This window comes from Phytophthora infestans, genomic scaffold, assembly GCF_000142945.1.
Source record: "Phytophthora infestans T30-4 supercont1.123 genomic scaffold, whole genome shotgun sequence".
In the NCBI taxonomy this organism is placed as follows: Eukaryota; Oomycota; class Peronosporomycetes; order Peronosporales; family Peronosporaceae; genus Phytophthora; species Phytophthora infestans.
Window position 1 is genome coordinate 140,020 of NW_003303636.1, and position 10,937 is coordinate 150,956.

Consider the following 10,937-nt stretch of genomic DNA (forward strand, 5'->3'; position numbering starts at 1 on the left):
TATAACCTACTTGCTTTATTCTCATATATGATTAACCCTTTTCAAATTAGAAAGTAAAAGTCATACCTCGCCTTCTGCGCCTGAAGAAGGTTTTAGCGAAAACGAGTCCCTCCGTTTCCAAATAGGAGCTCAGAGATTGATGTGCAAAATCATATTGCTTGTCCACTAACAACTCGAGAACTTCTAGTAGATGAAGTAGCCCAGTTGCGTCAAGCGATCGGCATCTGACAAAAATATTGTGGATCATAAATCTAGCAATTTGTTGAGAGAGTGACTGGGTTGTGGTGACGTGGGTTAGTGGAGATCCTGAGTCTCTGAGTGAGGGCTTGAGTCCGCCGGTTCGCGACTTTCTCATTGGTAATTACTTCTGTCGGATGAACCAATTGGCGGTAAAAAATGAGGTGAGGGTGGCGCCCGCCCAGCGCTTGTCGCGGCATGCCTATAATGTCCATCTGGATCCTCTCCGGATGGATAAAAACAGTCGGAACATCCGATCAAGATCGCCGCTGTACGAACGCGATCTCGGGCGGACACCCAGTCAGACCATTCGGTCTTGCGAGAGGAGGTGTTTACTAGCTGCGTGCGGATCGGATGGTCCAAGATGAAGACTTGTAAACGCCGACATGAAATAATAACTCGCCGGGGATCCGAAGCGGTTGACCTAAGCTGAAGCTCGAGAGCTGGGGAATGTGGCCAAATATTATGCGGTCGGCAATGGCGATATGCTGTTCTACTGTCCGCCTACACCGAGATCGGGAAATATTTTCACAGGCGATGTTTACAACGAAGAAATCTGTGTGTGCAAATTTGTCGACTGCGTGAAGAGGAAACGGGGGGGGGGTCGGAAATCTACAGGCCATGTATCTGTTCCAGATCATAGGTATGAATCACATTCCTTCGCTCCTAAGTCGCGGAACGGTAATACCGAGCTGCTGGTCTGGGTTGATTTGTTCAGCGGATACGTGATTGCAAAGGCAGAGCTTCCAGAACGGGACATACGATCGCTGAATTCGAGAACGCCCGCATGGAGGCGGAGGACAGCGTGTCCCACGAGATGGGTACGACTCCTTACTCGTCGTCCTGGGTGGACGCTGTGATTAGTGCTGTGGCTCAGAGCGCTAGTGCAATGGCCGACATCATGCCCGAGCTGAACAAGGTCCTGCAGGAGGAACTTGAGGTGGACTGTGCGGACTCCGGGCTCAATGGCAAGCAAAAGGCGCCGATGCGGGTGTTGCTGGAGACCTTCCGCGATATATTTGTTAAAACCTCGTTGACACCGGGACGCACGGATCTGATGGAGCTCTTGATTGATACGGGCACACATCCACCGATAAAGCAACGACCGTACCGGGCCTCGAAAGCAGAAGGGGATGTGATGGAGGTCGAGATCCAGAAGTACCGCGAGCTGAAGTTTATTCGTCCGTTCATGAGCCCATGGTCAAGCCCGGTTCTCATGATACGCAAGTCGAACATGGGTATTCGGGTTTGCATTGACTATCGACAATTGAACGCATTGACTATCAAGGCCTGTTACCGATACCTCGTATTGACGAGATCCTAGATGTCCTGGGGGAACGCTAAATTGTTCTTTACGATGGATATAACCTCTGAGTATTGGAACGCGCCCATGGCGGCTGATAGTATGAGGGAAACAGCTTTTACGTGCAAATACGGCCTCTATCAGTGGCAGCCCATGTCTTTTGGACTATGCAATGCCGTTCGGACGTTCTAGCGCTTGATGGCACATGTGCTCGTAGATCTAAAGTGGCAGACCTGTTTGGTCTATCTGGACGACTGTGTGGTCTTCAGTGAAGCCTTTCCTACTCGTCTTGCTCGGTTTCGGGAAGTGCTGCAGCGCGTTCGAGAAGCAGGCTTTAAACTAAAAATGAAAACGTGTAGCTAGGGTCGCGATCAGATGGCTTTTCTTGCGCATATCGTAGAGCCGTCGGGAATCTTGCCAAAATCCGAAAGCGTAAAAGCGGCTCTGAGCATACGGCGTCCGCAAGATAAACACGTGGTCCGAGCGTCCCAAGGAGTCATTAGCTACTTTTGCCGCTATATCCCGAGGTACGCTGTCATATCGGTACCCATTGAGCGACGCAAGATGAAGGTTGTGCCGTTACATTGGAACGAAGACTGCGAGGCTGCGTTTTTGCAGCTCCAGAGAAGACTGGTCGAGCCTCCTATTATAGCGTACCCTGGTTTTTGAAGCGGTTCCAGTTGCGCGTGGACTAATCGCTGATTGCGGCTGGGGCTGCCTGATGCAGAATATCGACAGTCGCGACCTAGGATTGGAGAGACTCGAATAAAACAACTCAACTAACAAGCGAGGACAGACCCTTGCCTCTGGAAGTATTTTTAAAACTTTCAGTGACCCAATCGACGGGTTGGTGGGCCAAGCAGAACCAGCCCACGGGGACCCGTGGACACCCCAACGCTAGCTTCACTGCTTGCATGACGACGCTCAAGGGAGAGGAGGTCACAAAAAATAGCAGGTGTACCAAGTCAAGGACAACGCATTCTCGGTATTATTTCTACTGCTGCGTGGTGAAAGGTTAGTATGTAAGCTGTAGGGCGTCGGGAGCCGCAAACTTATTGATATTTCAAGCCTAGGAATTAATACTGAGGGAGTTGTCTGTAGAATATTGTTTTGATGCCGTCATTTTGCCGGAATAAAAAAACAAATCCAGTTTTCCTACCAATAATATAATTCATTACCACAATTTCAATGTTTTGAAACATTTTTTTGTGTGATCTATTGTTAAATTTATGGAACTAATGTTACTCTTGCTACCAACTAAATCCACGTTTAAAATAGTATGCATCTGAGAAACAAGAACTGTACTTTTCATGATGCTCACCACGCCAGCACTGAATACGGCCAAGTGATGGACTCCACCGCATATTTCTGCGGGAAAATCAAAGGATCGCATCCGTACGTACATGATGCTCTCCTGGTTGGCTACCAACAACGGCTGGAATAGTAAGTGCATTTTGCCCTGACCCTACCAGGCTCGTAATATTTATAGTATCATTACATTTTTGGCACCTTTTTTCAAAAACCAATTAAACGCATTTTGTTTGTACCTTGCAACTTTTTTTAATCTTTTTCTTACACTCCTAACGAATTCTTCTGTATTTTGTGCTTGGGGTACAATCCAGTACTTTTGCACTGGATTATGGTAATTTCTATCAGGTAAATTTTTGTAGCTGTGCCGCATGTTGCAGCACAGCGTTCTTTGGCACCATACGTGTTACAAGGACGATGCAGTCTAGTATCGGAAGTAAGATAGTAGTATTATTGATAGTACTAAATCGATTCTGATCAAATTAGAGGTGCTAATAATATTAGGGCATCTAATTTGATCAGAATCGATTTGGATTTTTCGGTTTTTGATTTAATAAAATCAAAAATCCAACTTCGATTTTTCGGTTTTTTTTTTATTCTTCTTTGGAGGACAAGATATATATATTATTAAATCATGTCCTCCAAAGAAGAATAAAATCAAAACCCGAAAAATCAAAGCTGTGAACGTATTAGTATATTACATGTTATAATACCACTGGTACTATAATTCAAAGTTACCGGTATTGGATACTTTGCTAGAAAAGGCGAACTGAACCAATACGTCTCTACACGGACAGGTCTTTGCCCATCCCGCCCAGCACTCCATGCATGAATCATGGCATCACACAGGCTTGACAACACGAGGAGCTGGCGGCCTACTGTTATTAATACGGTAGAACCGACGGTACTGTACCCCCTACGTCTCTACACGGACCAGGTCTTTGCAAATCCCACTGGGACCGAGCAAATGCCGACCAGTGGTTGTCCGTGGTGGTCGGCGACCACCACGGAGGAGACGATCGAAGTGACCGACGTCAAGCCTAAGGAGACGACGGAAGTGAGAACGACTGAGATTGTCGAGGAGACCGTGGAGGAGACCGAGGTGACGGAGGGCAAGAAGCCCAAGTCAAAGAAGAGTCGCAACCCGAAGCGCAAGCGGAATGCGGGCTCGACCTAGCAGGAGACGACGGAAGTGACGGAGGTGAGGACGACTGAGATTGTCGAGGAGACCGTGGAGGAGACCGAGGTGACGGAGGGTAAGAAGCCCAAGTCAAAGAAGAGTCGCAACCCGAAGCGCAATCCAAATGCGGGCTCGACCGAGGAGAAGACGGCGGGAGGAGACGGAAGTGCCGGCCAATACGGAGGAGACGACAGAGGTGACCGAAGTGACCACGGAGACGATCGAAGTGACCGACGTCAAGCCTAAGGAGACGACGGAAGTGACGGAGGTGAGGACGACTGAGATTGTCGAGGAGACCGTGGAGGAGACCGAGGTGACGGAGGGCAAGAAGCCCAAGTCAAAGGAGAGCCGCAATCCGAAGCGCAAGCGGAATGCGGGCTCGACCTAGCAGGAGACGACGGAAGTGACGGAGGTGAGGACGACTGAGATTGTCGAGGAGACCGTGGTGACGGAGGGCAAGAAGCCCAAGTCAAAGAAGAGTCGCAACCCGAAGCGCAATCCAAATGCGGGCTCGACCGAGGAGAAGACGACGGGAGGAGACGGAAGTGCCGGCCACCACGGAGGAGACGACAGACGTGACCGAAGTGACCACGGAGACGATCGAAGTGACCGACGTCAAGCCTGAGGAGACGACGGAAGTGAGGACGACTGAGATTGTCGAGGAGACCGTGGAGGAGACCGGCAGGCTCACAGAGCTTTTATTTAGTTGGTTAAATCCTTAAATACTACCTCCGCTCAGAAAATAAAGACGTAGTTGGAACCGCCACCAAAAATATAGGACAATGCACACGAATGGTGGATCATGTCAGTGCTTTTGTTCGAATCATTAGCATAGGTGAAGTGATTCGAGCACTAAGTTTAAGCGATCATGTTGTAGTTGCAGCAACAACGACGCCTCTCTTTCCCTTGCAGCGTGCCATGGCACTATATTTCGGCTGGAATCCGAGCAGAGACCACACTCTACGAGGATGAGGTTGGGACGGTGGAGTCCACGTGCGCCTTAGCCATTAGCTTTGCAGTGTCATTCTCCAGCTTGAGCCCAGAGCTCCAGCACCACACCCCGTCCAGAGCAGCGGCACACAAGATCGACCACCAACGCAGCTCCAAGAAATGCACAAGTACGTTCATTACTTTTTTTTAATGTTATGAATAGAATGTATCTAGCATGTTGAGTCTGCGTTCATCGAACATGTTTGATGGTGCAGTGCTATGAGCTCGACATGAAGAAGTGCGTGGTTGGGTCGCGCTCGTAGTCAAAGTAATGGCACATTGGGAGTCGCCATCATCTCCGTCTGCTTCGTACTTTCCATTGGCCATTCACGCCACAGCCTGGATCCTGCAGCTCATTGGCCACGGCGTATTCGAGCGTCGCAAACCGGCACTCTTCGACAGCCTGGACCAGGCTCTGATCACCGCTCCGATGTTCGTGTTGCTCGAGATTTTGTTCCCACTCGTTACCGTCCGGAACTCTACTCGCGCGTGATGAAGCAGGTTCGGATCAATGTCAAGACCTTCCAGGCTACAAAGACGCTGTAGTTAAGGCAACAAGACAGTGACTTTTGTGGCCTCATCAAAAGAAAAATGTATTGTTTTTAAAATATCTATGCGAATTTTGTCGTTAAGAGACTACGACGATCTCTGCCATCTCTGTGAGATTCTTGGCAATACCCTCCGCCCCACAGACGAGACATTTGAGTAGTAAGAGCTCCTCCATCGACACCTTCTCGTAGCGACGTTCTTCCAGCAGCCATTCCACGTACGCAGTCTTCATCTGCGCCGCGATGTCGCTACTGGAGAATTCCTCCACATTCAGAACGTCGTGCTCGCGACACATGGCAGGAGCCGATGACGCAGCCGACGAGACTCTCTTGCTCTTGAAGCTTGGGAGGAGTTGCGATAACTCTCACGTGACGGCATCGCGGCTCGAGAATTGTTGACCTTTGCATCCGAAGGTGAAAGTTTGGACTGAATCTTGTCGCCAGAGTCCACGTTGACGAGATTCGGCTCATCAATCTCGCTCGCATCTCCCGCGTCGTCCTCGTTCTCATTAATAGCTGCCAGGACATGCTTCCGCCTGGCTACCAGAGCCGAGGCCTTGGGTTTACGTCGCGTGTACACCTCCACCTCGAGCTTGAGGCCGTTCTCCAGCGCCTCGACGAGCTCTTCGAACGACACCAAGCCGCTGTTATCCTTGTCCACCACACGCATGAATTCCTCGACGTATTTGTGGATCTCGCCTTGCTTGACCGCGCCAGACTGGGCGAAGATGGTCTCCAGCATGTCTGCCACTTCGGCCGCGTCGATCTCGCCGCTACAGTCCTTGTCTGCCAAGCGGAAGAACTCTTTCATCTGCATGAAGATGGAGGTCTGGTCCGGCTCCGAGTACAGCAACGCATCGCTAAAGAGCATCTCCAACGTCTTGAACAAATCGGTCACTACAGTCTGGAATTGGCTCGTGGCGAGCTGCCACTTTGCACTTGTGCTCTTGCTGTCAAGTGAAGCCTCTGTGTCTCGAATGTCGACACTATTAAGCTGAACTCGGTTGTGTTCGACGCGGAAATTGAACCACCGCACCAGCTTAAATAGAAGCGTGTTGTTGTTCAGTAATCGACGTGAACACTCGAGAACTTTTTCACATTTCATAGTCGAGAGCGCAGGTCTCCACATGAGCGGTTCGGTTTGAGCCTCCGCCAGTAAGGACGCTTGTTGTGCATGTTTAGCATGGATCTTGACCTGCTCCATCTAAAATATCATCGTTCTCACTCTCCATCTTGTTTGTCTCCACGTAATTTTAAATGAGCGACAGCGTGTAAAACTATCTATTTACTTTGGCAGTGATCATGCTATTTTGGTGATCGTATATTTTAAGGTGGTGGTGGTACCGTTTTCTGTGTGTGTGGTCCCGTCCACAGTTTGGGTGGATACATGTACACTTTTTATTATAGCAGTACAGTACACATAATTTAAAGTGGCAATAACCCGGACTCCGGGGGAGATGCAGAGGTAGTTGGTGCTGCTAGCCAAGGACTATAAACCTCCGGCGGTATCTGCGACAGCGTTCAGTGTGTTTGAGAAGAAACTGGCGCTGCTAACGGTGGATATGGATGAGAACCTGCACGTGGTCCAGTTGGCCCCGCAAAATTATCGAGTCTCGCGGTGACCAGCGTCTGCTGCGAGTGAGCGACTTCCACTTGGATGTCCAAGTCTCGAGTTTGTTCCGGAAGCGGGTGGATGCGTCTGGATCGGTGGTGTCTGCTACGAAGTGACGCAATACAGCAGCTTTGTCCTACTACATGAACGTCATATGTACGTCGGAGGAAGGCGTCAGCGCTCTGATTCCTGTCGGCAAGGGCGTGTTCCGTCGTCTCTTCACGTTGCAGAACGAAATGGTGAACACGCTGCCTCAGAATTGCGCGCTGGACCCTCGGGAATTTCGCATGCTTAAGACCAACGCAAAGCGAAGATGTGGCAGACCGGACAAGAAGAAGTGGAAGAAGAGCTTCCTGGACGCCTTCGTGCCGTGCCGCTTTTTGCATCTTGCTATGTGGCGCAGAAGGAGCTTGCACGCTGCATCGGTACCACGCCCGAGGTGGTCATCACAGCCTGCTCACGCCACGTCGACATTCCTGTAGTTGATGCGTTGTTAGTGACGAATCTCGTGGCGTGCAAACTGAACGTTCCAGCCCAAGGCTTCCGTGTTGTGTGTTGCTCGCGTGGTCGTTAGTTGTCTTGGCTCATGGAGTCGGAAGGACATTCGGCTACTACATGTACATGTAGAAGAGTGTATTTTAACTTGGTGAAGAAGACTTTGGCGAAGAAGAGCAGCAACTTGAGATGTATATGTGTTCGCAAAGGCTCGCCGATTTTCAATTGATGCGTGTGTATGCTCCGACAGGTGTCCGAGCGAATTGCAGTCTCCACTATCTAGCGTCGTGGATCGGCCAGGTCGAGCAATCGCATTGGATTTCTTCAATATTTACGCCTCTCTATTGCTTAAGTGTCGAGATCGAGATTAGATTATTCAGCCTGCGTTACATACAGAGAACCAAAGTTTTGAACAGATTTCATGGTAAAGCAGCTCATACCAATAACAAATAATACGGTACAAGTCAAAACGAAATGATCCAAACCTATTTTTTTTAGTTAGTGTATGTATTTGATTGCGACTTTCGATTCATGGACTCGTTGAAGTTCGCACTACCGTTTGAATTTTTTTAAACCCAACTTTTTACTAAGTTTAATTTTTCTGCTATAGAAGTCGAAACCTGACAGCCACAAACTCCCGCAGTTCTATCACTACCCGAGCGCGGCCGCTACGCGGCGGTATTAGTAGTTTACGTTTAGTTCTACTTGTTTTGGCTTTCTCGCCGAAGCGTAGCGGAGGCGAAATAATTATAAAAAAACGCTGATACATATGCGCCTAAATCAATTTCAATAACCTGGGTCAAAATCATGATTATAAATACCTGATTAACATAATACTGTAATTCTAATGATCTTGAATCAAGATTCTGATGCAATCTCTTTGTTATTGCATCAGAATCTTGATTCCGCTACGCGGCGGTATTAGTAGTTTAGGTTTAGTTCTACTTGTCTTGGCTTTCTCGCCGAAGCGTAGCGGAGGCAAAATAGTTATAAAAAAACGCTGATACATATGCGCCTAAATCAATTTCAATAACCTGGGTCAGCATCATGATTATAAATACCTGATTAAAATATTACTGTAATTCTAATGATCTTGAATCAAGATTCTGATGCAATCTCTTTGTTATTGTCGGCTATCACTGAATCTTCATCTTCCACCCAAAATCACATGCACTTCAAATAACATATATACAAACGCTACGCAATATGTTTAGTTTAGCGTCGTGCTCGATATCACGGGCCATTTCTGAGCCGCTACGAAACTTAGCTCACATCAACACACGAGATAGTAATGGCCTGTCCAGCTTGCACTACTTATGTAACGGGGTACGTAGCCCTAAGTGTACCCTGGTGACACTTCACACTTCAGGAGTATGACACGTCATACTCCGGGATATTTGGTACAAGGTACCAAGGTCGTTCAAAGCCAACCATTAATTAAATGACATTGCATTTCTATAGGTAACTTATAGTTTGTATTAAACCCAAACATAACCTACCTATAAATATACTCAGTTTACAATCTACCTTATTTAGGTCACTTCGCTCTCTTTAATTAAAGAGGGGACCTGTGAACTGCCGTTCACTGAGAGTTTGTATACTCTCGGAAGATAACTTCCTCTAGCGCAAGGTGCTGTGTGACCCCGTCACACTTGGCAGCACTAGTAGTCAATCCACGCCACCGCGGGTAGACTACCTGAATCTCTCCGAAGTTCGTTGCCATGGATAGGAATGACTTCTCCCATATGAACGACTCTCAGTTCGAGTCGGTTCGGAAGATGGCAGGCATCTTCGGGATGGAGGCCCTGCAGAGCCTGGTGGTGTCAACAACGGCTGAGCAGCTCGAGCGCGTCAATGCGCTCGACGCGTACGAGCAGGGCCTCATCGCGCATGTGCGGGAGAGCCTGCAGGCTCCGGCGGCGGAAGTAAATCCGCCTCACCCGAAGCCAATACGGCTGAAGGTTAAGCCGTATGAAGGGAAGGAAGGCGAGAACCTTCACTTCTGGGTCCGAGAAGTAGAGCTCGCGATGGACGCGGCTCTGATCTCGACCGAGCAACTGCGTGTTGCTTTTGCACTCTCCAACCTTAGCGGCCGGGCTAAGAGTTGGGTGTACACACGGGAAGCAACATCCCCTGGATGTTTCTCATCCTGGGCTCAGCTGTGCGAACAGCTCCGAGCCGCGTTCCTCCCGGCGAACTACGAGTACCGCCAGCGTTCGCGCTTCCTCGCGTGTAAACAAGGAAGGCGTGAACTGCACGAGTATGTGCAAGAGATACGGGAGCTCACGGCGTCCCTAGTGGGAAACCCACTCAACGAACACATCAAGATGAATGTGTTCATGAACGGCCTTCGAGTGGGCCCCGCACGCACTCAGCTGTTCCGAATACAGTCAAGCACCCTTGAAGAGGCGATTCAAGTGGCTCTTCAAGAAGAGTACAGCCATCGCCAGGCGCGTAAGCCGGCCTCAGCGTGGCCTGGGAGTTTCTTTTCGGCTCCCGGTCGAACAAGCCCCAACGGACCAGTTCCCATGGAACTCGGGTCCACCGAACAGCGTGACATCCGCTGCTTCGGCTGTGGGAAGATGGGCCACTTCGAGCGCGACTGTCCCGCGGAAAGACTCCGCAGACGGTCCTTCCCCAAGCCCGTCCTCAAGGGTCGCTGGCAGAAGCCAGGATCCCGGGGACAGGGGAACGCAGGGAACCAGTAGGGGCGGGGCGCCCTACTGGGGAAGAACTAAGTCTTCGTGATGGGTGCGCGGGTGGCGCGTACCACGGGGACTTGACCCTTGAGAGTCATCGTACTCTCGAATCGGCGAAGAGCAGTGGCGGGTTGCTCGTAGTACACGGATGTGTACGGAAATACGATCACCCCTTTAGAATCCTGATCGATTCTGGAGCATCGAAGGATTTCGCACGCCGCCAGACGGTTGCTCGTAACAGCAACAAGTTGTCCGATGCTTTGAGAGAAAGCAAGGGCAACGGGACGGTGTCAGTGCGACTGGCCGACGGGAAGGTCGTCACTGTCCCCAACGTCCAAGTGGATCTGGCCGTCAAGTTTGAAGACTTTGACAGCCTCGAACAGTTCACTGTTCTCGATATGGATGAATATCATCAATTCTCCGACCCAACTTAATATTAGTATTGGTATTAATCACCAATCATCCATTCTTATTTATTAGACAACCAATCGTTCGGTCTTGACAAAATGATTTGGCCAATCCAAATGGTAAGGGCTAGGTTGGGCCTCATCGGAGTTGCCGACAT

At 49.6% G+C, this 10,937-nt stretch overlaps 4 protein-coding genes across 4 annotated transcripts; 3 read left to right on the forward strand and 1 right to left on the reverse strand.

Annotated features, from left to right (window-relative positions):
* Window positions 1-3,815: 3,815 nt before the first annotated feature.
* On the forward strand, window positions 3,816-4,025 carry PITG_20011 (uncharacterized protein; the record flags this gene model as incomplete). The annotated part of the gene is made up of 1 exon (XM_002895904.1): window positions 3,816-4,025. One exon carries the CDS (start codon window positions 3,816-3,818, stop codon window positions 4,023-4,025), a length of 210 nt encoding a protein of 69 aa, XP_002895950.1.
* Window positions 4,026-4,531: 506 nt separating this feature from the next.
* Window positions 4,532-5,511, forward strand: PITG_20012 (uncharacterized protein; the record flags this gene model as incomplete). Its single annotated transcript, XM_002895905.1, has 3 exons — window positions 4,532-4,666; window positions 4,906-5,146; window positions 5,243-5,511. 3 exons carry the CDS (start codon window positions 4,532-4,534, stop codon window positions 5,509-5,511), a joined length of 645 nt encoding a protein of 214 aa, XP_002895951.1.
* A 135-nt stretch (window positions 5,512-5,646) lies between these two features.
* Window positions 5,647-6,770, reverse strand: PITG_20013 (uncharacterized protein; the record flags this gene model as incomplete). The annotated part of the gene is made up of 4 exons (XM_002895906.1): window positions 5,647-5,891; window positions 5,936-5,993; window positions 6,093-6,497; window positions 6,567-6,770. The coding sequence occupies 4 exons, from the start codon at window positions 6,768-6,770 to the stop codon at window positions 5,647-5,649; spliced, it is 912 nt and encodes a 303-aa protein (XP_002895952.1).
* Window positions 6,771-7,321: 551 nt separating this feature from the next.
* Window positions 7,322-8,358, forward strand: PITG_20014 (uncharacterized protein; the record flags this gene model as incomplete). The annotated part of the gene is made up of 2 exons (XM_002895907.1): window positions 7,322-7,603; window positions 8,284-8,358. The coding sequence occupies 2 exons, from the start codon at window positions 7,322-7,324 to the stop codon at window positions 8,356-8,358; spliced, it is 357 nt and encodes a 118-aa protein (XP_002895953.1).
* Window positions 8,359-10,937: the final 2,579 nt, after the last annotated feature.